We start from the raw sequence: 27,176 nt of genomic DNA on the forward strand, positions 1-27,176 counted from the left end.
CTTTTTCTTTTCATATAACTGTAGAAACTCTTGCTATCTGTTTTTATATTTTTTGCTAATTTATTTTCATAATCTATCTTCCCTTTCTTAATCAATCCTTTCGTTACTTTTTGCTGTCTTTTGAAGACTTCCCAATCTTCTATCCTCCCACTAAGTTTGGCTACCTTATATGTCCTTGTTTTTAGTCGGATACTATCCTTAATTTCTTTACTTAGCCACGGATGGCTGTCATTTCTTTTACACCCTTTTCTCCTCAGTGGAATATATTTTTCTTGAAAGTTGTAAAATAACTCCTTAAATGAACACTACTGCTCATGTACCGTCTTACCCTTTAATCTATTTTCCCAGTCCACTTTAATGAATTCCGCTCTCATACCATCATGGTCTCCTTTATTCAAGCTCAGTACGCTTGTTTGAGAACCAACCTTCTCACCCTCTAATTGGATATGGAATGTAACCATGTTATGGTCACTCATTCCAAGGGGATCCTTAACTAGGACATTATTAATTAATCCTGGCTCATTACACAGGACCAGGTCCAAGGTTGCCTGCCCCCTTGTAGGATTAGTTACATACTGCTCATGAAATCCATCCCTAATACACTCAATAAACTCTTCCTCAAGGCTGCCCTGCCCAATTTGATTTGTCCAGTTAATATGATAGTTAAAATCCCCCATAATTATAGCTGTTCCCTTATTACATGCCCCAACTATTTCCTGATTAATACTTCTTCCAGCAGAGTTGCAACTATTAGGAGGCCTATATACTACGCCCACTAGTGTTTTTTTCCCCTTATTATTCCTTATCTCTACCCAAACTGTTTCATTATCCTGATCCTTTGTCCCAATATCATTTCTCTGTATTACAGTGATTCCTTCCTTTATTAACATAGCCACCCCACCTCCCCTTCCTTCCTGCCTGTCCATCCTGATTGTTAAATACCCTGGCATATTTAATTCCCAGTCGTTGTCACCCTGCAGCCATGTTTCTGTAATGGCCACAAGATCATACCCATACGTAGTTATTTGTGCCGTTAACTCGTCCATTTTGTTACGAATGTTACGTGCATTCAGATAAAGAACTTTCAAATCTGTTTTGTGACACTTAGTTCCCGCTTTTTCCTTTTTTAACACTTTACCTTTTACTCCATACCTTCTGTCCCTTCCTGACACGCTTTCCTCTGTCTCCCTGCTCAGGTTCCCAACCCCCTGCCACAGCTTTGATGCTAGGTTAATCGCCTTACGCCGTCTAGTTTTTATTTTATCTGTCGTGCCTAAAGTAAACTTTATTTCCGCTGCTCTACGCTTTTCCCTTTCACTTGTTCTTGAACAACTGTTTGTACAATTTTATTGTAGATTTCCCCTGGGTCTTCCCCTCTCTTGCTGCTCTCAACTTTATTCCCTTCTGACTCCCCGCTCAGGTTCCCATCCCCCTGCCACTCTAGATTAAACCTTCCCCAACAGCACTAGCAAACACCCCCGCGAGGACATTGGTCCCGGTCCTGCTCGGGTGTAACCCGTCCCGCTTGTACAGGTCCCACCTTCCCCAGAACCGGTCCCAATGTCCCAGGAATCTAAATCCCTCCCTCCTACACCATCCCTGCAGCCACGCATTCATCCTGTCTATTCTCCTGTTCCTATACTCACTAGCACGTGGCACCGGTAGTAATCCTGAGATCACTACCTTTGAAGTCCTGCTTTTTAATTTATCTCCTAACTCCTTAAATTCACCTTGCAGGACCTCATCCCTTTTTTTACCTATGTCGTTGCTACCAATATGGACCACGACTACTGGCTGTTCACCATCCCCCTCCAGAATGCCCTGCAGCCGCTCCGTGACATCCTTGACCCTAGCACCAGGGAGGCAACATACCATCCTGGAGTCGCGTTTGCGGCCGCAGAAACGCCTATCTGTTCCCCTTACAATTGAATCCCCTATCACTATAGCCCTGCCACTTCTTCCTCCCCTCCTCTGCAGCAGAGCCACCCGTGGTGCCCTGAACCTGGCTCTTGCTGCTTTCCCCTGATAAGCCATCTCCCCCAACAGTATCTAAAGCAGAATATCTGTTTGAGAGGGAGATGGCCCCAGGGGACTCCTGCTCCACCTACCTAGTGCTTTTACTCTACCTGGCGGTCACCCATTTCCTTTCTGCCTGCGTAATCTTTACTTGCGGTGTGACCACCTCACTGAACGTGCTATCCACGATAGTCTCAGCATCGCGGATGCTCCACAGTGAGTCCACCCGCAGCTCCAGCCCCGAAAGACGGTTAGCCAGTAGCTGCAGCTGGACACACTTCCTGCACACATGGTCGCCAGGGACACTGGTAGTGTCCATGACTTCCCACATAGTGCAGGAAGAGCATATCACGGGTGCGAGCTGTGCTGCCATGACTTGCCTTAGACTCTCAGACTCTCCTCCCGCTCTAGGTCTCGTTAACTCTGTTTCTTTCTCCACTGATGCTGCCTGACTTGCTGAGTATTTCCAGCATTTTTTATAACCAAAAAAACAGATTACCTGGTTATTATATTATTGCTGTTTGTGGGATCTTGCTGTGTGCAAATTGGTTGCCGCGTTTCCTACATTACAACAGTGGCTGCACCTTAAAAGTACTTTATTGGCTGTAAAGCACTTTGGGATATCCTGAGATCATGAAATGCACTGTATAAATGCAAGTCTATCTGTTTCTGTTTCTCTCTCTCTTTCTTTCTTTCCTTCTTCCCTTTTTTTCCTTCCTTTCTTTTTTCAGAATAAAGCTGTTTTTTTCTCTTTCTCTCTTTTCCTGAAGGCGCTGACTCGTGCTAGGGTACTTGTCCATGATGGTCAGTTGCCATCTGATATCTCACTGAAAGGCCCATTCTGCATGTGTGAACCTAGACTCTGAGTGCTGGTAGGCCAGCCTGATCCAGCCCTTGTCTGCTGTCTCCGTGCACTGTCCAGCAGGAACTGGCTGGTGTTTTGTTCTCTCCTCCCTACCCCAAGAAGAGAGACGCCACCAGTGATGCACGGTCACTGCCCTGGCATGAATCAGCTAACTCAGCACATATCAGGAATCGAGTCAGAAACCCATGGTCTCTGTGGTTTAGTACCATGCCTGGTGGCACATTAACCCATTGAGCCATCCAGGGAACTCACTTCTGAATATCTCAGGGGCCATATATCGACTTCCACAAGAATTTGGAGTGAGGGAGCTAATTGTATCCTTTAATACCTATAATCAAAAAGGCCTGAGTCCACACACACTTCCTGTAGTTTAACACTTCCTGTAACACTTTTTCTGTCACACTATTTCCGTCACACTTTCCTCGTGTTTTTCTGTTGACTTTATTTATCTCTGATCGTCCACAATTAGTAGGTGGCGTGCTGGTTGGCACCTCGGTAGTTTCAGGTTACTACATCCTTCAGGTCTATTTTTTGTTTTTATAGATTTATTAAAAACATAAATGATTTAAAATTATTTATTTCTAACAGGACCCCTGAATTGTCCCACCATCCCTCGAGTCCCAGCAGGTTCTGGAGACCTGCCCCCATTTCTTGCTTATTCCTGCAACCCTCCCCCTCAATGCTCCCCGCCAATACTTGGCCATTCCTGAGCCTTCCCCTGCCAAGCTGTGGCCAAATGCAAACTCCTATCTTTCTGGCAAAGCTGTGCTGGGACAGGACTTCCGCTCGCCTGTTGTTTGTGCCCCTGCCCCATGCTGTTAGCTTCCCCTGCGTCAGCCGATTTTAAATGCCTGATTTCCACCCCCCCCAACTTCCACTGATTCCCCTAATTGCTCACCTTTTATAATAGCAACACTGGACACCAGGGCTGCACGGACATTCATTGGATCCAATGTCGCATGGGCGAAAACAGCTGGATTTCAGACCTACCTCCCTCCTGCTGCATGGAAGGGAGGGGGTACTTCCTGCACAACTCTGTCCACAGCCCGATTCGAGGCACCTCCGTGATGATTTGAGGGCTGATTATGTTTATGTTGGATTGCCTGAGATGATGGTTTAATGTCTGCTGGGTGTTTTACAGCGTTACCCAGCTGACAAGGCCTACTTCATTGCAAAGGAAATCCTGACCACAGAAAGGACCTATCTGAAGGATTTGGAAGTTATCACTGTGGTAAGGCGATTCTGTAGGATCTAGCCTGTTCTGAGTGTTTTTCTACTTACTCCTTGGTGCCTTGTTATTACAGTGACTCAGTGGGTAGCACTCTTGCCCTTGAGTCTGAAGGTTGTGGGTTCAAGCCCCAAACCATGAGACTTGAGTGTAAAATCTAGGCTGATACTTAAGTGCAATACTGAGGGAGTTCTGTACTGTCAGAGGTGCTGTTATTTGGATGAGATGTTAAACCGAGGCTCTGCCTGCCCTCTCAGGCGTACGTAAAAGCGCCCATGGCACTATTTTGCAGAAGAACAGGGGGGAGTTCTTCCCGGTGTCCTGGCCAATCCCTCAACCAACGTCACGAAAAACAGATTATCTGGCCGTTATCATGTTGTTTGTGGAACCTTGCTGTGCGCAAATTGACTGCTGCATTTTCTACATTACAACAGTGACTATTCAAAAAGTACTTCATTGGCTGTAAAACGCTTTGGGATGTTGTGAAGTTGTGAATGGCGCTGTATAAATGCAAGTCTTTCTTTCTTTTCTAGTGGTTCCGTAGTGCGGTTATCAAAGAGAGCGCGATGCCGGAGGGACTAATGACTCTGCTGTTTTCCAACATTGACCCTTTTTATGAGTTTCATCGGGGATTTCTGAAAGAGATTGAACAGAGACTAGCTCTTTGGTGAGTTCCTTTTGCCTTTGTTGCTTTCAGTGTAAGGTAGGATTCTTCCCACAGTGAACATGTCCCTGAGTACTTGTGGATCATATATCAGTGCTGTCCAATAACCGCATCACAGAACTGTCAGGATTGTGCCACAAATAACAACTTCAGTACACGCCTGTTGAGAGCTGTCCTGGAGTACGTCCATTTCTAACACCACACACTGACTCATTGCGCCTTTGTACACAGCACTCTAATTTGAAAAGGAAATAAGTTTAATGGGGCTGCATATTTATATTGATTTAGAACATTTCTTCAGGGAAACTCCTTAAGCTTAAACATTGCTTTTACTAAGATACTGTGGTCACAGCAGTATAAAAAAAATCAAAGCAAATTACTGGCACGTTAGAAAGGTCAGAACTGCAAGCCAGCCACAGGGAGGCAGTGTTTCACTACAGCAGAGATGGGCAGTGCTGTTGATGTCTCTGGCATCCCAATCATCTTAAAAGATCTATGTCCTTTAGATTCTCTCCCTTGACTCTATGAGGGTGCTGCTCCTTTCAAAGACTGAGGAATACCCCACAGTGTAGATTCTTTTCCGCATGGGCGAAAGTTTTCTTTAGGAATTGCTGTATTTGGCGAGGAGGGTTAATCGAAGAATTGAAGTGCTCTCCACGAAAGGATTTCACAAAGAACTTGCGATTGTCTGCAGGGGAAGGTTAAATCCAGGAGTCACTCTACTCCCTCTTGAGAAGATAGCTGAATCCAGGAGGTGCTGCACCCTCTTTTGGAGAGTACAGGAGCTGTATTCTCGAGGAGAGTGTTAAATACAGGAAGTGCTGCAGTGTATCGGAGAGTTAATCCAGGATTTGCGGTAATCTCTCTGAGAGGATCTAATTCAGGAGTTACCTTATTCTCTAAAGAGGGAATGTTTGGTGACAAATCAAATCTGAGAGACTAGAGACTCATCAGTTTTATTTCAGTCACAAATGAAATAACGAAACCAATTATCAGCAACAAACTCTGTACAATAATAACCTAGTCATTAGCTTCTAAAGTGGTATATCCTGTCCGACAATCTGGACTTCTTCAAAGAGGTGACCTATCAAGTGAACTGTGATAAAAAGAAGAACTGCAATTGATGGAAATCTGAAACAAAAATAAAATGCCTGGAAATACACTGTGTGTCGGCCAACATCTGTAGAAAGGCAAGTTGATGTTTTGGGTATAATCATTCTTCAGCACTGCTGTATAAGTTCAAGATGTGGAGATGCCGGTGATGGACTGGGGTTGACAATTGTAAACAATTTTACAACACCAAGTTATAGTCCAGCAATTTTATTTTAAATTCACAAGCTTTCGGAGGCTTCCCCCTTCCTCAGGTGAACGATGTGAAATGAAGTCCTCGAAATGAAATCGCATTTATAATTCACAGAACAATGCTTGGTGAGTACAGACAGTTTTTTCAACTGCCCGTTGCCAAGGCAATCAGTGTGCAGACAGACAGGTGTTACCTGCCAGGTCTCACAGAATATACAAATCACCAAAAAAAAAACACAAAAAAAACAAAAAACCAACAAACAAAAAAAAACAGAGATAGAGAGGTAGAAACATAGAAAAGACAGCAACTGACCCGTTATATTAAAAACAGATAACATTTGTTCGCTGGTGGGGTAACGTGTAGCGTGACATGAACCCAAGAACCCGGGATCTTGGGTTCATGTCACGCTACACGTTACCCCACCAGCGAACAAATGTTATCTGTTTTTAATATAACGGGTCAGTTGCTGTCTTTTCTATGTTTCTACCTCTCTATCTCTGTTTTTTTTTGTTTGTTGGTTTTTTGTTTTTTTTGTGTTTTTTTTTTGGTGATTTGTATATTCTGTGAGACCTGGCAGGTAACACCTGTCTGTCTGCACACTGATTGCCTTGGCAACGGGCAGTTGAAAAAACTGTCTGTACTCACCAAGCATTGTTCTGTGAATTATAAATGCGATTTCATTTCGAGGACTTCATTTCACATCGTTCACCTGAGGAAGGGGGAAGCCTCCGAAAGCTTGTGAATTTAAAATAAAATTGCTGGACTATAACTTGGTGTTGTAAAATTGTTTACAAGTATAAGTTCAAAGCAACAGGACTTCAAGGTAAACCTGGAAATGGATAAGAAACTGGCTGGAAGGAAGCAGTGGCTCCCTGTTAGGGGAGTGATGCCTGAATTGGGAGAGGAAGTACTGAGTGGGATATGTTGGTGCTCGATGTTAGGACTTCATCAACCACTCTGAGAAACAGTGCACAGTGGTGAAGTTCATCTGGGGGGTGGGGCTGGGTTGAGTTAAGGAAACAGCCAGGGAATTACTGAAAGGAGTTAGATAAAATCTGTAAATGAATTGAATGGAGATGTATGTATGTGTGTAAGGCACTAAATATTGGAAGTAAGAATGGGCACCGTACATGCTTTATGAATGATGCAGAAATAGCTAAAGGTGAGGTTGACAGAATTGCGGGGGAGGGGTTGTTAGTTTTGGGACTTAGCATGTCAAGGCACTGGTTAGCACAAACAATAAAACAAGCAGAATGCTGAAATATATCGCCAGGTCAGTGAAGTACATGTCAGAGGAAGTCCTCCTGAAGTTGTACAATGCTTTGGTCGAACCACACCTTTGGTATGATTTAGTTTTGGTCACCAAGTCACAAGAGAGACCTTAAGGCCCTTGAGGCAATCCAGAGAAGGGCTACGAGGCTGATCCCAACTTCCGAGGACTGAGCTGTGAGGATAAATGAGAGAAAGTGGTGCTCTTCAGCCTTGAAAGAAAGCAACTGAGGAGACACTTTATAGAAGTATAAAATGTTAGTAGTATAGAAAAGGTAAACTCACAGCATTTCAAGTTAAACCAAGACAGTTGGGCAAGGAGCTGGAGGTTTCAAACTGGTAAAACACCAAGTCTGGGACTGATATGCCCAGGGGGTTTCAAACTGATAAAACACCAAGGGCCCGATGTTAGCAGGGCTGCGGGTTCTTGGCGGGGGGGCTATCGGGCGCGTGGGTCACGCGCCCGGTGAAATCAGTCAGCTCCCCGCGCGATCGTAGCATAATTGGATTCACTTACCTGCTCCTCCGGGTTCCCCACTGCTGATCTGCGCGTCGGGCGGGCTGCGCATGCGCAGTAAGATCTGTCAGCTGGAGGAGCTCTATTTAAAGGCGCAGTCCTCCACTGATAGATGCTGCAACAAACAGAAAAAAATCACAGCATGGAGTAGCCCAGGGGGAAGGCTGCTCCCAGTTTAATGATGCCTCACTCCAGGTATCAATACACGGGGTGAGGAGGAGGGGGAGGACAGAGATCTTCCTCCCGGCGGGCGGGAGGAAGCGGCCTGCCTCTGCCACCAGGAAGGCCTGGCTCGAGGTGGCAGAGGAGGTCACCAGCACCACCAACATATCGCCCACCTGCATACAGTGCAGGAGGCGCTGCAATGACCTCAGTAGGTCAGCCACAGTGAGTACACTTACTCTTTCCCCTACACTCCGTCTGCCACATCACCGCCCCCACCCCACATCTCCTTCTGCACTGCCAACACTACTCTGTCACATTGCCCCTCATACCCATTCAAACCTCATCCTCATCGTACCTGCACCTACTCACCTCGCCAGTACTCATCCCACCACTACCACTCAACCCAATCCTCATACAATCTCATGGCTCTATCTCATACTCACCCTCTCGTGCATCTCTTTCACGGCCAGCCTCATTCAACCTGCCAATACCTGTGCTGCAGCCACAGGGCATGCATCACATATGTGCAGTAGGCAGCGTAAGGCAAACGTGTCGTGAGCATGAAGGAGATGCACAAGGGTGTTTGAGGGTTTGTCATGGTTGTTACTTATATTGAATTTCTGACCAACTCACATTACATATTATATTGTCACCACTACTGCCACGTCTTTGCGAATCTTGTCTGGTCTGTGCAATAATGCCCTTTCCTGAGGATCACTATGAAGACCCACAACTGATGCCACCCATTGTGTCACTGCAGAGTGGGTGTAGGTGTATTTGCAGGGCTGTTTTGTGCAGACGGCTGAGAGACGTCGGTGATGTCCCCGGTTGCACCCTGGAAGGATGCGGAGGAGAGGGCAGTGGTGACTTTGACAGCGACAGGTAAGAAGATGGTGCTCAGGCCAGCCGGGAGCAGCTTGGCATGAAGGAGGCTGCAGCTGTCCACGACTACATGTCGAGTGACTCTGAGCCTCCGTGTGCACTGCTGCTCAGAGAGGTCCAGGAAGCTGAGCCTCGGTCTGTGGACCCTGTGGCGAGGGTAGTGCCCTCTGCGACGCATCTCTCTCTGCGGTAGCCCTCCCTCCTGCTGTACAGGTGGATGTGTCACAGCGCTCTGTTGTGGAGCTCCACGTGTCAGAGGTGGACGGCTTGGCCGGTGAGGCTGGTGATGCTGTTCGCCCTCCGAGGAGGTCATGACCGCAGCTACGGCGGCCCCCATCCGGAAGTTGTACATCTGAGGGGGTCCGCAAGGTAGGTACATGTCTCTGGACCCCGGGGTAAGTGTGCAAGTTGGTGACTTTGATTGTCAGGAGGAGGGTGGTGGAGGCCAAACTTTGTCCCAAGTAACAGAGTGGCCTCCTGCAATGAGTGAGGGTCTACCCCCCACCACCTGTCAAATGGACCTTTGCAGCTGCCACAGGCTGACAGCTGCAACAGGTCCATTTGAACTGGGAGTGTTTCCCCCAGTGAGGGAAACAGTCCCAGTTTGCTCTAAAATCCCACCCCTCCTCACATAATCCCTTAATCAGGTCAGTTAATGACCTGAACAAGCCAAATAAATAGCTTCAAGTGGCATCCCGCTGGCTTTAATTGCCTGCGGGATTCCCACCAGCGGGGGCTGCGCGCGCAGGCCGGCGCGTCAGCGGGGAACCCGGAAGTGGGTGGGTTCGAGGCGGGCTTCGGTCCCGCTCTGGGATTTCCCGATTTTCGGGGCCCCCCCGCCAGGAACGCACCCGCTGGCGGGTGCTAAAATGCTGCCCCAAGTCTGGGACTGATATGCCCAGGAGGTTTCAAACTGATAAAACATCAAGTCTGGGACTGATATGCCCAGGAGGAATTTCTTCACAAAAGGTAATCAACACGTGGAATAAACTGCCAGGCAGAGCCTATTGGATGGGACTGTCATGTGGTCTCTGTAAAGTTTTCTTGTTTGGATGGATAGGCTAAATTGGGATAAATGGCCTTCCTCATCTTTATTCATCTGGTAATCTCAGGGTGCATTTGCACCACAAGTGAAGTGCATCAATTGTAAACCCAGTGTTCGGGCCTGACTCCTCGAAGGGGTCTCTCTCTGCTTCTCCCTGATGTCAGGTCAGGCCAGACATGACTCCATATTTTGGTCACATTTACATTATAATTGGTGCAAAGTGAAACCACTTCAAAGCCACACTTCAGTTGTAGTAAAGGCACCCTTACAGTCATCCTGTCTTAAGGAAGACATTTAATTCAGGAGTTGCTGTATTATTTACAGGAAGGTTTAATCCAGAGTTCACTGTACTCCCCAAAGAACAAAGATTTAATCTAAGTGTCATTGAACTTTCTCTTGAGGAGATGGTTTAATCTAGGAGTTTTTTTTTTAGAGTGTTAGATGCAGTAATCACTGGACACTCTGTAGGAGGGGGTTTCATTGAGGAGGGCCTCATTCTGTGCACGTGTCCATCATCATGTATATTTTTGCTTTTCAGGGAAGGACGATCAAATGCTCACGCGAAAGGAGATTATCAGAGAATCGGTGATGTCATGCTTCGCAACATGTGCGTCCTCAAGGTGCGATACAACAACACGATTTACTCCATTGGTGGAAGTGTTTGTGATGTTGGACAGCCATGCCCATTGTGTTTAGTAAAGGTCACATTTGTTTCATGTGTGTGATTGCATCGTGCTCAGTGCCGGGAATTCAAACCTGCCCTTTCAGTATGAAGATTCAGCATCGTGCCTGATGACCCTGTGTTATCAGCTATTCACTATTCTCCAGGTCTCTTGGTCCACATGCTTTTGTTTCCAGCCCAACTCACCAAAAGCATCAGTTGATGGATCTCTGGGGGCTTTTCTTCCTGTTGGTGTCAGTCCAGAGAAATGGAATGTTTCTCCACTCTTCACATCTTTATTTTCTTCGAAAAAAATGATAAGTGGCCTTTTTAAATTTTATAGATGGCCTGCTAACAAAATGGCAAGTGTGTAAGGTGTTTAAATGGTAATATTGCACAATGCGATTTTGTTAGGAGGAGCACTAAAAGATCAACTAATCACAATACAAAAGAAAAAACGACTTGCATTTATATAGCGCCTTCCGCAACCTCAGGGCGTCCCAAAGCTTACAGCCAAACTGTGTTGGTGTTTTGAAGTGTAGTTACCGTTGTAATGAAGGACATTACAATGCAGTTGTAATAAAGATTCTTTGACATTTTTCAAGCAGCTAACAAGCCACGTAACCAATATAAATAACAGAATGTTTGACAGTCCAGCTGTGGAGAGCTCAACATTTGTCCATTATGACCGAAAAGGGAAAAAGATCTCGATTGACCCATGAGACCATGTGTCCCAGTGTTGGTGTTTTGTGAGACCCTGTGTCCCAGTGTTGGTGTTTTGTGAGACCCTGTGTCCCAGTGTTGGTGTTTTGTGAGACCCTGTGTCCCAGTGTTGGTGTTTTGTGAGACCATGTGTCCCAGTGTTGGTGTTTTGTGAGACCCTGTGTCCCAGTGTTGGTGTTTTGTGAGACCCTGTGTCCCAGTGTTGGTGTTTTGTGAGGCTGTGTGACCCTGTGTTGGTGTTTTGTGAGACCCTTTGTCCCAGTGTTGGTGTTTTGTGAGACCCTGTGTCCCAGTGTTGGTGTTTTGTGAGACCCTGTGTCCCTGTGTTGGTGTTTTGTGAGACCCTGTGTCCTAGTGTTGGTGTTTTGTGAGACCCTGTGTCCCAGTGTTGGTGTTTTGTGAGACGCTGTGTCCCAGTGTTGGTGTTTTGTGAGACCCTGTGTCATTGTGTTGGTGTTTTGTGAGACCCTGTATCCCAGTGTTGGTGTTTTGTGAGACCTTGTGTCCCAGTGTTGGTGTTTTGTGAGACCCTGTGTCCCAGTGTTGGTGTTTTGTGAGACCCTGTGTCCCCGTGTTGGTGTTTTGTGAGACCCTGTGTCCCAGTGTTGGTGTTTTGTGAGACCCTGTGTCCCAGTGTTGGTGTTTTGTGAGACCCTGTGTCCCAGTGTTGGTGTTTTGTGAGGCTGTGTGACCCTGTGTTGGTGTTTTGTGAAGCTTTGTCCCAGTGTTGGTGTTTTGTGAAGCTTTGTCCCAGTGTTGGTGTTTTGTGAAGCTTTGTCCCAGTGTTGATGGCCGTTTCTTCAACACAAGTTTTGATGATGAATGGATGAATTGACAGCTCAAATAGAAATAAATATGTACGATCTGATAGCCATTACAGAGACATGGCTGCAAGATGACAAAGGCTGGAACCTGAATATTCAAGAGTACTTGACATTTTGGAAGGACAGGAAGCTAGGAAAAGGCGGAGGGGTAGCTCTGTTAATTAAGCATGACATGAGTGTGATAGAGAGAAATGACCTTAGTTCTAAAGACCAAGATGTAGAATCAGTTTGGGTAGAGATAAGAAATAGTAAAGGCAAGAAGTCACTTGTGGGAGTAGTATATAGGCCCCCTAACAGGAACCACACTGTAGGACAGGGTATACAGGAAGAAATAATGGGGTTTGTGAGAAAGGAACAGCGATAATCATGGGTGATTTTAATCAACACATAGATTGGAAGAATCTGATCGGCAAAGGTAGCCTGGAAGATGAGTTCATAGAGTGCGTTCGGGACAGTTTCTTAGAGCAGCACGTTCTAGAGCCAACCAGAGAGCAGGCTATTCTAGATCTGGTAATGTGTAATGAGACAGGATTAATTAATGACCTCTTTGTAAAGGAGCCTCTAGGTAGCAGTGATCATAATATGATTAAATTTCGCATTCAGTTTGAGGGAGAGAAGAGTAAGTCTAAGACTAGTGTTTTAAACTTAAATAAGGGCAGTTACGAGGGCATGAAGACAGAGCTGGCTAAAGTGAACTGGGAAATTAGGTTATAAGATAGGTCAGTAGAGATATAGTGGCAGACATTTAATGAGATATTTCATAACACTCAGCAAAGATACATTCCAGTGAGAAAGAAAGACTCTAGGGGAAGGACGTACCATCCGTGGCTAACTGAGGAAGTTAAAGATAGTATCAAATTGAAAGAAAGAGCATACAATTCCGAGAAGATTAGTAGCAGGTCAGAAGATTGGTCAGAATATAAAAATCAGCAAAGAATGACGAAAATAATAATAAGGAGAGAGAAATTAGAATACGAGAGAAAGCTAGCTAGAAATATAAAAACAGATAGTAAGAGTTTCTACAGGTATTTAAAAAGGAAAAGTTTAAGTAAAGTGAACGTTGGTCCTCCAAAGAGAGAGTCTGGGGAATTAATACAGGAGAATAAGGAAATGACGGATGAATTGAACAGATATTTTGAGTCAGTCTTCACTGTAGAGGATACAAATAACATGCCAGAAATTATTGTGAATCAAGAAGTGAAAGGGAGGGAGGAACTTAAAACATTTACAATCACCAGAGAAAGGGTTTTGAAAAAATTATTAGAACTAAAAGCTGACAAGTCCCTAGGTCCTGATGGACTTCATCCTAGGGTCTTAAAAGAAGTGGCTGCAGAGATGCTAGATGCATTGGTATTAATTTTCCAAAATTCCCTAGATTCTGGAAGGGTCCCATCAGATTGGAAAATAGTGACTGTAACTCCTCTATTCAAGAAAGGAGGGAGACAGAAAGCAGGAAACTACAGGCCAGTTAGTTTAACATCTGTCATAGGGAAAATGCTAGAATCTATTATTAAGGAGGTTAAAGCAGGGCACTTAGAAAATCTTAGAAAGTCAACACGGCTTTGTGAAAGGGAAATCGTGTTTGACTAATTTATTAGAGTTCCTTGAGAAAGTAACAAGCAACATGGATAAAGGGGATCCTGTGGATGTGGTGTACTTGGATTTCCAGAAGACTTTTGACAAGATGCCACATCAAAGGCTATTACACAAAATAAGAGTTCATGGTGTAGGGGGTAACATATTAGCACAGATAAAGGATTGGTTAGCTAACAGGAAACAGAGAGTAGGCATAAATGGGTCATTTTCAGGTTGGCAAGATGTAACGAGTGGAGTGCCACAGGGATCAGTGCTTGGGCCTCAACTATTTACAATCTATATCAATGACTTGGATGAAGGGACCGAATGTATGGTTGGTAAATTTGCTGATGACACAAACGTAGGTAGGAAAGTAAGTTGTGAAGAGGACATAAGGAGTCTGCAAAGGGATATAGATAGGTTAAGTGAGTGGGCAAAAATTTGGCAGATGTAATGTGGGAAAATGTGAACTTGTCCACTTTGGCAGGAGGAATAGAAAAGCAGTATATTATTTAAATAGAGAGAGATTGCAGAACTCTGAGGTATAGAGGGATCTGGGTGTCCTAGTACATGAATCACAAAAAGTTAATATGCAGGTACAGCAAGTGATTAGGAAGGCAAATGGAATGTTGTCATTTATTGCAAGGGGAATGGAATCTAAAAGTAGAGATGTTTTGCTACAGTTGTACAGGGCATTGGTGAGACCACATCTAGAATACCGTGCGCAGTTTTGGTCTCCTTATTTAAGAAAGGACATAATTGCTTTAGAGGCGGTTCAGAGAAGGTTCACTCGACTGATTCCTGGGATGAGGGGGTTATCTTATGAGGAAACGTTGGACAAGTTGAGCCTTTATATACTGGAGTTTAGAAGAATGAGAGGTGATCTTATTGAAACATATAATATCCTGAGGGGACTAGAAGGGGTAAATGCTGAGGGGATGTTTCCCCTTGTGAGAGAGACTAGAACTAGGGGACACAGTTAAAAATAAGGGGTCTCCCATTTAAGACAGAGATGAGGAGATATTTTTTCTCTCAGAGGGTTGTGAGTCTGTGGAACTCCCTTCCCCAGAGAGCGGTGGAGGCAGGGTCATTGAATATTTTTAAGGCTGAGTTAGATAATTTCTGATTAACAAGGGAGTCAAAGGTTATAGAAGTTAGACAGGAAAGTAGGGTTGACGTCACAATCAGATCAGCCATGATCTTATCAAACGGCAGAGCAGGCTTGAGGGGCCGAATGGCCTTCTCCTGCTCTTAATTCGTATGTTCGACAAGTAAAAGTACCAGTTGATAAAATTGATGAGTGGGTGGTTAATTCCTGGATGGATAAATTCGATCTACAGATTGATGAAAAAGGGAATATTTAAAGCCTGTGCATTATTATATCCAAAATAGACGGTTCTTTTGGGGAGAGAATTGTATACCTATTTCACCTTCTTCCTCAGGGCGATGGACTTTCTATATTCTTGTATCTCAGAAACATGGGCATGCATTTTTATAATGTTGATTTAAAAAAAAAATATTAACTAGTGTAGAAGGCAATTTGAGACCCGTTGGATTGACTGATTGTGTGTCAAAAGTGAATGAATTCATCCATGACCTGTAATTTTAAAAAGCTCTCAGTGAATAGAACAAGCTCCTAGGACATTGCCCTTAAGAAGCTGAACTCAAGTCCAGTGTGTATACTAATAAAATGGGTGACCGTGCACTGAATCTGCTAAGCTTTATGGCAGGTATCATCGAATAGAGTTACATCATTTATATTAATTCTTCCTTTTATTCATTATTTCTTGTAATGAGAACAGTGCTGTTTAAACTGCAGTCATTTCAAAGTCTTTTTTTTTTAAAGGGGGAGCTCTCTTTCATGGCTTTCATTATTTAAGTATAATATCACAACTCTAATTGACACCTTGATTTGATAAGTGATATTCAAAGCCTCAATGTTTTTTTTCATAGTTGATTTTCTATTTCTCTTTATAACGGTGACAAGGCAGCAGATGGTAAGTGGGGAACAACCGTTTCAATCTCCAGAACTGTCAAATGACTAATGATCGATATCCGAGTTGTCAGTAACTGTACCCAGCACACAGTCTGTCAATCACTGTATCCAGTACACAGCCTGTCAATAACTGTACCCAGCACGCAGCCTGTCAATCATTGTGCCCAGTACAGGGCCTGTCAATCACTGTACGCAATACGGGGCCTGCCAATAACTGTGCCCAGTACAGGACCTTTCAATCACTGTGCCCAGTACAGGGCCTGTCTATTTCTGTACCCATTACACAGCCTCTCAATCGCTGTACCCAGTACAGGATCTGTCAATCACTGTACCCAGTACAGAGCCTGTCAATAATTGTACTCATTACACAGTCTGACGAACACTGCGCCCCGTACACGACCTGTCAATTACTGTACCCAGTACACAGCCTGTCAATAGCTGTACCATGTACACATCCTGTCAATATCTGTACCCATTACACAGCCTGTCAATCACTGTACCCAGTATACAGCCTGTCAATCACTGTACCCAGTACACAGCCTGTCAATCACTGTACCCAGTACACAGCCTGTCAATCACTATACCCAGTACACAGCCTGTCAATAACTGTACCCAGTATACAGCATGTCAATCACTGTACATAGAAACATAGAAAATAGGAGCAGGAGTAGGCCATTCGGCCCTTCGAGCCTGCTCCACCATTCAATATGATCATGGCTGATCCTCTATCTCAATACCATATTCCCACTCTCTCCCCATACCCCTTTATGCCTTCTGTGTCTAGAAATCTATCTATCTCCTTCTTAAATATATTCAGTGACTTGGCCTCCACAGCCTTCTGTGGTAGAGAATTCCACAGGTTCACCACCCTCTGACAAGAAATTTCTCCTCATCTCAGTCCTAAATGTCCTACCCTGTATCCTGAGACTGTGATCCCTCGCTCTGGACCCCCCCAGCCAGGGGAAACATCCTCCCTGCATCCAGTCTGTCTAGCCCTGTCAGAATTTTCTACGTTTCAATGAGATCCCTTCTCATTCTTCCAAACTCGAGTGAATACAGGCCAAGTCGACCCAATCTCTCCTCATATGACAGTCCTGCCATCCCAGGGATCAGTCTGGTGAACCTTCGCTGCACTCCCTGTATGGCAAGTATATCCTTTCTTAGGTAAGGAGACCAAAACTGCACACAATACTCCAGGTGTGGTCTCACCAAGGCCCTGTAAAACTGCAGTAAGACATCCTTGCTCCGATACTCAAATCCTTTTACAATGAAGGCCAACATACCATTTGCCTTCCTAACTGCTTGCTGCACCTGCATGTTTGTTTTCAGTGACTGGTGTACAAGGACACCCAGGTCCCTTTGTACATCAACATTTCCCAATCTATCACCATTTAAATAATACACTGCCTTTCTGTTTTTCCTTCCGAAGTGGATAACTTCACATTTATCCACGTTTATACTGCATCTGCCATGTATTTGCCCACTCACTCAACTTGTCTAAATCGCCTTGAAGCCTCTTTGCATCCTCCTCACAACTCACAATCCCACCTAGTTTTGTGTCGTCAGCAAACTTGGAAACATTACATTTGGTTCCCTCATCCAAATCATTGATATATATTGTGAATAGCTGGGGCCCAAGCACTGATCCCTGCGGTACCCCACTAGTCACCGCCTGCCACCCCGAAAAAGACCCATTTATTCCTACTCTCTGTTCTCTGTCTGTTAACCAAGTTTCAATCCATGCCAGTATATTACCACCAATCCCATGTGCTTTAATTTTGCACACTAATCTCTTATGTGGGACTTTGTCAAAGGCCTTCTGAAAATCCAAATAAACCACATCCACTGTTTCTCCCTTATCTATTCTACCAGTTACATCCTCAGAAAACTCCAGTAGGTTTGTCAAACATGATTTCCCTTTCATAAATTCAGGTTGACTTTGTCTAATCCCATTGATATTTTCTAAGTGTCCGTTATCACATCCTTTATAATAGACTCTGAATTTTGGAAGATGACAACTAATGCATCCACTATTTCCATGGCTACCTCTTTTAGTACTCTGGGATGCAGATTATCAGGCCCTGGGAATTTATCAGCTTTCAGTCCCATTAATTTCTCCAGCCCTTTTTTTTTACTAATACTAATTTCCTTTAATTCCTCCTTTTCACTAGTCCCTTGATTCCCTAGCATTTCTGGGAAGTTATTTGTGTCCTCTTCTGTGAAGACAGAACCAAAGTATTTGTTTAATTGCTCTGCCATTTCCTTGTTCCCCATTATAAATTCTCCCATTTCTGACTGTAGGGAACCTACATTTGTCTTCACTAATCTTTTTATTTTTACATACTTGTAGCAGCTTTTTTATGTTCCTTGCAAGTTTACTCTCTATTTTTCCCCTCTTAATCAATCTCTTGGTCCTTTTTTGCTGAATTCTAAACTGCTACCAATCCTCAGTCTTGCTACTTTTTCTGGCAACTTTATATGACTCCTCTTTGGATCTAATACTATCCTTAATTTCTTTTATTAGCCATGGTTGGACCGCATTTCCTTTTGTGTTTTTGCTCCAGAAAGGAATGTATTACTGTTGCAATTCATGCATTCATTCCTTAAATGTTAGCCATTGCCTATCCACAGTCATGCCTTTTAATGGAGCTTCCCAATCTATCATAGCCAACTCACTCCTCATACCTTCATAGTTTCCTTTGTTTAGATTTAGGACCCTAGTTTCGGATTGGACTACTTCACTTTCCATCTTAATGAAGAATTCTATCATGTTATGGTCACTCTTCCCTAAAGGACCCGAACAACAAGATTATTAATTAACCCCTTCTCATTGCACAATACCCAATCTAGGATAGCCTGTTCCTTGGTTGGCTTCTCAACGTACTGGTCTAAAAAGCCATCTCGTACACGCTCCAGGAATTCATCCTTCATAGTATTATTGCTAATTTGGTTTGGCCAGGCTGTATGTAGATTAAAGTCACCCATGATTACTGCAGTACCCTTGTTACATGCATCTCTAATTTCCTGTTTGATGCCATCCCCTACATCACCACTACTGTTTGAAGGCCTATAGACAGCTCCCACCAGTGTTTTTAGTCCCTTGGTGCTTCTTAACTCCACCCAGACTGATTCTACATCTTGATTTTCTGAGCCAATATCCTTTCTCACTATTGCTCTGATTTCATCCTTTACTAACAACACCACCCCACCTCCTTTTCCTTTTTGCCTGTCCTTCCTAAATATTGAATACTCTTGGATATTCAGCTCCCAGTCTTGGTCACCCTGCAGCCATGTCTCTGTACTTGCTATTATATCATATCCGTTTACATCTATTTGCGCTGTTAATTCATCTACCTTATTACGAATGCTTCGTGCATTCAGATACAGTGCCTTTAGATTTGTCTTTTTAACATTTTTAGACATCTGAAGATTTTTTTGTACTATGGCCTTGTTTGTCTTATTACCATTTTTTCTTACCCGGACCCTATTTGTTAGTGCACTCTTTTTGTGCGCTCTGTCCCTTCCTGACACAATCTGATTATCTTGACACAATCTGATTATCCTGACCCCAATCACTTTACTGCACTGCTTCTTTGTCTTTTCTCTTTAGCATTCCAGATTTCTCTCCACGAGGACCCTCCCACCACCCCCCACTTTATTTAGATTAAAGCCCGATCTACCTCCCCAGTTATTCGATTTGCTAGAACTCTGGTCCCAGCATGGTTCAGGTGTAGTCCGTCCCAACGGAACAGCTCTCTCTTTCCCCAGTACTGGTGCTTGTGCCCCACGAATCAAAACCCACTTCTCCCACACCAATCTTTGAGTCACGCATTCATCTCCCTGATCCTGTTGACCCTATGCCAATTTGCTCGTGGCTCAGGTAATAATCCAGAGATTATTACCTTTGTGGTTCTGCTTTTTAATTTAGTCCCTAGCTGCTCAAACTCTCTCAGCAGAACCTTTTTCTTAGTCCTACCTATGTGGTTGGTACCTACATGGACCACGACTGGATCCTCCCCCTCCCACTCCAAGTTCTTTTCCAGCCTGGAGGAGATGTCCTTAACCCTGGTAGGCAACATAGCCTTTGGGACTCATGCTCGTGGCTGCAGAGAACAATGTATCCCCCTAACTATACTGTCGCCTATTACAACCACCTTCCTTTTTACTTCCCTCACTTGAAAGGCTTCCTGTACCATGGTACCGCGGTCAGTTTGCTCGTCCTCCCTGCAGTCTCCGCACTTGTCCATAAAGGTTGCAAGAACGTCAAATCTATTGGACAAGCATGAAAATAGCAAGCCGGAAATCCCAAGAAAACTGATATTGAATCGGGGACATGGACTCGATAAAATTAACATAAGTAAAGCAACAGTAATGAAGAAAATAATAGCACTAAAGAGTGACAAATCCCCAGGACCAGATGGTTTCCATCCCAGAGTTTTAAAGGAAGTAGGTGAGCACATTGCAGATGCCCGAACTATAATCTTTCAAAGTTCTCTAGATTCAGGAACTGTCCCTCTGGATTGGAAAATTGCACATGTCACACCGCTTTTTAAGAAATGAGAGAGAGATAAACCAGGGAATTATAGACCAGTTAGCCTAACATCTGTTGTGGGGAAATTGCTGGAGTCTATAATTAAGGATAGGGTGACTGAACACCTCGAGAATTTTCAGTTAATCAGAGAGAGCTAGCATGGATTTGTGAAAGGTACGTCATGCCTGACAAACCTGATTGAATTTTTTGAAGAGATGACTAAAGTAGTGGACAGGGGAATGTCAATGGATGTTATTTATATGGACTTCCAGAAGGCATTTGATAAGGTCCCACATAAGAGACTGTTAGCTAAGTTAGAAGCCCATGGAATCGAGGGAAAAGTACGGACTTGGTTAGGAAATTGGCTGAGCGAAAGGCGACAGAGAGTAGAGATAATGGGTAAGTATTCACATTGGCAGGATGTGACTAGTGGAGTCCCGCAGGGATCTGTCTTGGGGCCTCAATTATTCACAATATTTATTAACGACTTAGATGAAGGCATAGAAAGTCTCATATCTAAGTTTGCTGATGACACAAAGATTGGTGGCATTGTAAGCAGTGTAGATGAAAACATAAAATTACAAAGCGATATTGATAGATTAGGTGAATGGGCAAAACTGTGGCAAATGGAATTCAATGTAGACAAATGTGATGTCATCCACTTTGGATCAAAAAAGGATAGAACAGGGTACTTTCTAAATGGTAAAAAGTTAAAAACAGTGGATGTCGAAAGGGACTTAGGGGTTCAGGTACATAGATCATTGAAGTGTCATGAACAGGTGCAGAAAATAATCAATAAGGCAAATGGAATGCTGGCCTTTACATCTAGAGGACTAGAGTACAAGGGGGCAGAAGTTATGCTGCAGCTATACAAAACCCTGGTTAGACCGCACCTGGAGTACTGTGAGCAGTTCTGGGCACCGCACCTTCGGAAGGACATATTGGCCTTGGAGGGAGTGCAGCGTAGGTTTACTAGAATGATACCCAGACTTCAAGGGTTAAGTTACAAGGAGAGATTACACAAATTGGGGTTGTATTCTCTAGAGTTTCGAAGGTTAAGGGATGATCTGATCGAAGTTTAAAAGATATTAAGGGGAACAGATAGGGTGGATAGAGAGAAACTATTTCCGCTGGTTGGGGATTCTAGGAGTTGGGGACACAGTCTAAAAATTAGAGCCAGACCTTTCAGGAGCGAGATTAGAAAACATTTCTACACACAAAGGGTGGTAGAAGTTTGGAACTCCCTTCCGCAAACAGCAATTAATACTAGCTCAATTGCTAAATTTAAATGTGAGATAGATAGCTTTTTGGCAACCAAAGGTATTAAGGGATATGGGCCAAAGGCAGGTATATGGAATTAGATCACAGATCAGCCATGATCTTATCAAATGGCGGAGCAGGCTCGAGGGGCTGAATGGCCTACTCCTGTTCCAATGTTCCTATGTTCCTGTAAGCGCAGGGACTGAGGCTCCTGTAATACTACCTCCTGGATCCCCGTACCTGCCTCACTCGCAGTCACACCCTCCTGTCCCTGACCACATGTCAATTCTAAAGTATTCAATCTAAGGGGTGTGGCTGCCTCCTGGAGCAAAAGGTCCAGGTAACTTTCTCCCTCCCTGGTGTCTCGCAATATCCGCAGCTCGGACTCCAGCTCCTCAACTCGGAGCCGAAGTTCCTCGAGCCGCAGACACTTACTGCAGATGAAGTCGCCCTGGACAAAAAATGTCCACAAGCTCCCACATATTGCAGCAGCAGCACAACTCCTGATCTCCCATTATTTTATTTATTTAATTAATTAATTTAGTGTTAATCAAATTATTTACCTCGATTAATTAAATTTAGTTTTTAAAATTTAGTTATATGCTATATGTTAACTTAAAGCTCAGCCCACAGTCACTACCAATCACTTACCTGCCTCACCTGTGACGTCGCACTGCAGTTTTCTCTTGTTGCAGGTCTGCTGCTGCTTTTATCCCTGCTCTCGGTCTGCTGCTGCTTTTATCCCCGCTCTCGGTCTGCTGCTGCTTTTATCCCCACTCTCGGTCTGCTGCTGCTTTTATCCCCGCTCTCGGTCTGCTGCTGCTTTTATCCCCGCTCTCGGTCTGCTGCTGCTTTTATCCCCGCTCTCGGTCTGCTGCTGCTTTTATCCCCGCTCTCGGTCTGCTGCTGCTTTTATCCCCGCTCTCGGTCTGCTGCTGCTTTTATCCCCGCTCTCGGTCTGCTGCTGCTTTTATCCCCGCTCTCGGTCTGCTGCTGCTCAGGTCGCCACCGCTCTGCGGAAAAAGTTAGGAAAAGGAAGGCAAAGCAGCACCTCCTTACCCAACTTCACCGAACTCCCACACTCACCAAACTCTCAAGTTGCTCGCTGTGTGCCCACTGCACTCAGTGCCTGTTGCACTCACAGGCCCCTGTATTTCTACTGTTTGTGACTCAGATGAGTCAGCCCTGCTACTGTTTCAGGAACCAGTTTAATCTCGCTAACCAATTAACTAGCTACAGCAGCTCTCCAGTAGGAGAGCTTGCTTGTTTGTCTCTGCTCAAGCCTGACAGGTCCTGTACCCAGTACACAACTGTCAATAACTGTACACAGTACACAGCCTGTCAATAACTGTACCCAGCACATAGCCTGTCAATAACTGTACCCAGTACACAACTGTCAATAACTGTACCAAGTACACAACTGTCAATAACTGTACCAAGAACATAGCCTGTCAGTAATTGTACCCAGTACACAGCCTGTCAATAACTGTACCCAGTACACAGCCTGTCAATAATTGTACCACGTACACAGCCTGTCAATAACTGTACCCAGTACACGGCCTGTCAATAATTGTACCCAGTACACAGCCTGACAATAATTGTACCCTGTACAGGACCTGTCAATAACTGTACCCAGTACACAATTGTCAATAACTGTACCCAGTACACAGCCTGTCAATAATTGTACCACGTACACAGCCTGTCAATAACTGTACCCTGTACAGGACCTGTCAATAACTGTACCCAGTACACAACCTGTAGCTAACTGTACCCAGTATACAGCTTGTCAATAATTGTACCACGTACACAGCCTGTCAATAACTGTACCCTGTACAGGACCTGTCAATAACTGTACCCAGTACACAACCTGTAGTTAACTGTACCCAGTACACAGCCTGTCAATAATTGTACCACGTACACAGCCTGTCAATAATTGTACCCAGTACACAGCCTGTCAATAACTGTACCCAGTCCACAGCCTGTCAATAATTGTACCCAGTACACAGCCTGTCAATAATTGTACCCCGTACACAGCCTGTCAATAATTGTACCCAGTCCACAGCCTGTCAATAACTGTACCCAGTCCACAGCCTGTCAATAATTGTACCCCGTACACAGCCTGTCAATAATTGTACCCAGTACACAGCCTGTCAATAATTGTACCACGTACACAGCCTGTCAATAATTGTACCCTGTACAGGACCTGTCAATAACTGTACCCAGTCCACAGCCTGTCAATAATTGTACCACGTACACAGCCTGTCAATAACTGTACCCAGTCCACAGCCTGTCAATAATTGTACCCAGTACACAGCCTGTCAATAACTGTACCCAGTCCACAGCCTGTCAATAACTGTACCCAGTACACAGCCTGTCAATAATTGTACCCCGTACACAGCCTGTCAATAACTGTACCCAGTCCACAGCCTGTCAATAATTGTACCCTGTACACAGCCTGTCAATAATTGTACCACGTACACAGCCTGTCAATAACGGTACCCAGTACAGGGCCTGTCAATAACTGTACCCAGTACACAACCGTCAATAACCGTACCCAGTACACAGCCTGTCAATAACTGTACCCAGTCCACAGCCTGTTAATAATTGTACCCTGTACACAGCCTGTCAATAATTGAACCCTGTACAGGGCCTGTCAATAACTGTACCCAGTACACAGCCTGTAGTTAACTGTACCCAGTACACAGTCTGTCAATAATTGTACCCAGTACACAGCCTGAAGTTAACAGTACCCAGTACAGGGCCTGTCAATAACTGTAGCCAGTCCATAGTTTGTAAGTAAATGTGTCCTAAAATTAAACAACTAGCACAATTGCACACACTGCTGCTTCCCCACTGTTAGCCGTGCTGCAGTGTGAGACTATCAGCGCTTGGTGTCCTTTCCCACAGGCCCAAGGGAATCCTCGCCGACTGCCTACGTGCTTTCTGACGAGGGGCGGGGAGAAGCTGGGAGCAGAGCACCAGTCCAGGCCATTCATACACAGCAAGTGGCTGTTCAGGGTGAACTAGGATGGAAGGGGATAAAAGAAAGGGTAACGTGTCCTGCAGTGTCAGTAAGATCGGCAGGTGCAGGGCCAATGAACAGCAGGTTGGTGCTGGGTGTTACAAATGGCTAACATCAGGGGAATTCTGCTCTCTCTATTTCTCTCTCTTTCCCCTGAAGACACTGACCCGTGCTGGAGCACAGCCCCAGGGTCACAGGCCGCCTTATCCAGCGGCCACATCTTGTTTGTGAGCCACCGTTCAACCATGGGCCTGATCACACCCTCACCATCCATCCAGACACACAAAGTCCCGCAGGGATCACAGGAGGGCTGTCAGGAGCAGGAACACTGGCTGATATCACCCCCCACCCCCACTGTGGTCCAGGGTACTGAGGCCAATTATAGCATCCAATTAGCCAACCGAGCTCACTCTGGGGATAAAACCTTCCAGGTTTATGCGTTTCAATACCAGAATGGGCAGAGTATTCACCCACAGAGCTGCTGGGCAAGCTCTGCGATTCAGGCTTCTTACTCTACTCCATCTGGGTCATGCATGGAAAATCTTTAAGATCACTGTCATCAAGAGCTTCCACTGGACGTGTCAGACACTTTTGCACAACCAACATTAGCCACACTTACAAGATTACAACGTTTTTAACTTCAGGAGTTCACCAGCTACCTTCAGAAACATGATGAGGTTCTAACAGAATTGGAGAAAGCCACCAAGCGCTCAAAGAAACTGGAAGGGGTTTACAAAGAGTTTGAGCTGCAGAAGGTTTGTTACCTACCACTGAACACATTCCTGCTGAAGCCCATCCAGAGGCTGATGCACTACAAACTCATCTTGGAGAGACTCTGCAAGCACTACCATCCTGACCATCGAGATTACGGAGACTGCAGAGGTCAGTATGTGTCGTTAGATACAACCATACACGCCTCACGCTCAATCACCTGACTGCAGAGATCAGTATCAGTGTGTTAGATACTAGCAGGCAGGCTATCCCCAGGATATGATGTGGAGATGCCGGTGATGGACTGGGGTTGACAATTGTAAACAATTTTACAACACCAGTTATAGTCCAGCAATTTTATTTTAAATTCACAAGCTTTCGGAGGCTTCCTCCTTCCTCAGGTGAACGTTGTTGGAAAAAAACGTTCACCTGAGGAAGGAGGAAGCCTCCGAAAGCTTGTGAATTTAAAATAAAATTGCTGGACTATAACTTGGTGTTGTAAAATTGTTTACAATTGTCATCCCCAGGATAGTCAGACCTTATACAGATATGCAGGCCTGCAATGGCAGTAACCAGTGTGAACATACATGAGCATCAATTTGTTTTTCTCACACCCTTACCTGTCAGCACAAAGACATCAGCTGATCGATGTCTCATGACCTGCAGGTGCATGCCTTGGGGCTGGAAGAGGGAGTGAAGGAGACACCGGTTGTAACAGGAAGGGAACTTGGCCTGCGGCTTGCCCCAGGACTGAGGCTCCACAGGGCCGAGGAAGTCGTACCTACAGTCAGTGGGCTAAGGAGAGGTGGGATACAGAACCAGCCAGATTTCAGTAACTGAATAGCCTTGGGTGGAACTGCACAGAATACGTGAGGATTTGGGAGGTGTGAATGCGATTCTGCCACCACACAGGTCAAAAAAAGGCTAATCTTAGCAACTGTGTTTAGTAAGCAACAGTGTATTGAATCTGCCCGATGAGGTCTCCTACCCAGCCACAGACTGCTGTCAAAACAAAAGCAAAATACAGCGGATGCTAGAAATCTGAAATAAAAACAGAAAATGCTGGAGAAGCTCAGTAAGTCAGGCAGCATCTGTGGAGAAAGAAACAGAGTTCACGTTTCAGGTCGAAGACCTTTTGTCAGAAGTTCTGCCTCACTTGCTGAATGTTTCTTGCATTTTCTGTTTTTATCACGGACTGCTTCCGTCAGTTAGGGAACATTGATCACTATGGTATATATCATATAAGAGTTTAGCGGCTGTTTCACAGACCTTGCTGCTGATTTCCATTTGCAGATGCCCTGAAGGAGGTCGGAGAGATGAGTGCTCAGCTGCACGGTAGTTTAATCAGACTGGAGAATTTTCAGAAGCTCACGGAGCTACAACGGGACCTTATCGGCATTGACAATCTGATTCTGCCAGGGAGGGTAAGCCCAGACAACGTGGAGTGCTCGTCTTTCCTTTTCCCTGAAGCTTCCCTCTTGGGGGAGCCAGGGGTTTGTGCACTGTCCTTTCACTTCAAATTCAGCCCAGAAGGAGATAAAACTCTCCTACATCTGATGGCTGGATGGGTCCTAATTGAGATTGGACATTCTTACCATGGGGTGTAGTAGGTGTAAGTTCATGCCAGAAAAACAGCCCAGAATTCAGCACAAAAGAGCAATTCGACTCTGAGATGCCAGAATGGTCAAACTAGTGCAGTGAGGGTTGTATTCTAATGGTTAGGCCTTCATAGGGGGAGCATTTACCTCCCTGCAGTCTTACACTTATCCCTAACTGTGGCTGGGCAGTATAATAGAAGCTCTGCCTTTTATCCAACCTCTGTAACACTTGCCTTGCGTGTGCTTGAAGTTGACATTGGGTGAAAAAGGATAATAGTTTTACCTTTATCACCACTGACATCTCTTACCTTGAGCACAGGA

At 44.8% G+C, this 27,176-nt stretch overlaps 1 protein-coding gene across 4 annotated transcripts in view; it reads left to right on the plus strand.

Moving 5' to 3' along the window:
* The window catches only part of farp2 (FERM, RhoGEF and pleckstrin domain protein 2), a 237,559-nt gene that overhangs the window by 157,204 nt on the left and 53,179 nt on the right, over nt 1-27,176 (plus strand). For all 4 annotated transcript variants that reach the window (XM_067995648.1, XM_067995650.1, XM_067995651.1 and 1 more), the window contains exons 15-19: nt 4,023-4,112; nt 4,643-4,776; nt 10,493-10,574; nt 25,191-25,428; nt 26,551-26,681. In XM_067995648.1, coding sequence (XP_067851749.1) covers nt 4,023-4,112; nt 4,643-4,776; nt 10,493-10,574; nt 25,191-25,428; nt 26,551-26,681 — 675 coding nt within the window. The remainder of the gene's footprint in view (nt 1-4,022; nt 4,113-4,642; nt 4,777-10,492; nt 10,575-25,190; nt 25,429-26,550; nt 26,682-27,176) is intronic.

The sequence above is a fragment of the Heptranchias perlo genome, chromosome 13 (genome assembly GCF_035084215.1).
Source record: "Heptranchias perlo isolate sHepPer1 chromosome 13, sHepPer1.hap1, whole genome shotgun sequence".
In the NCBI taxonomy this organism is placed as follows: domain Eukaryota; kingdom Metazoa; phylum Chordata; class Chondrichthyes; order Hexanchiformes; family Hexanchidae; genus Heptranchias; species Heptranchias perlo.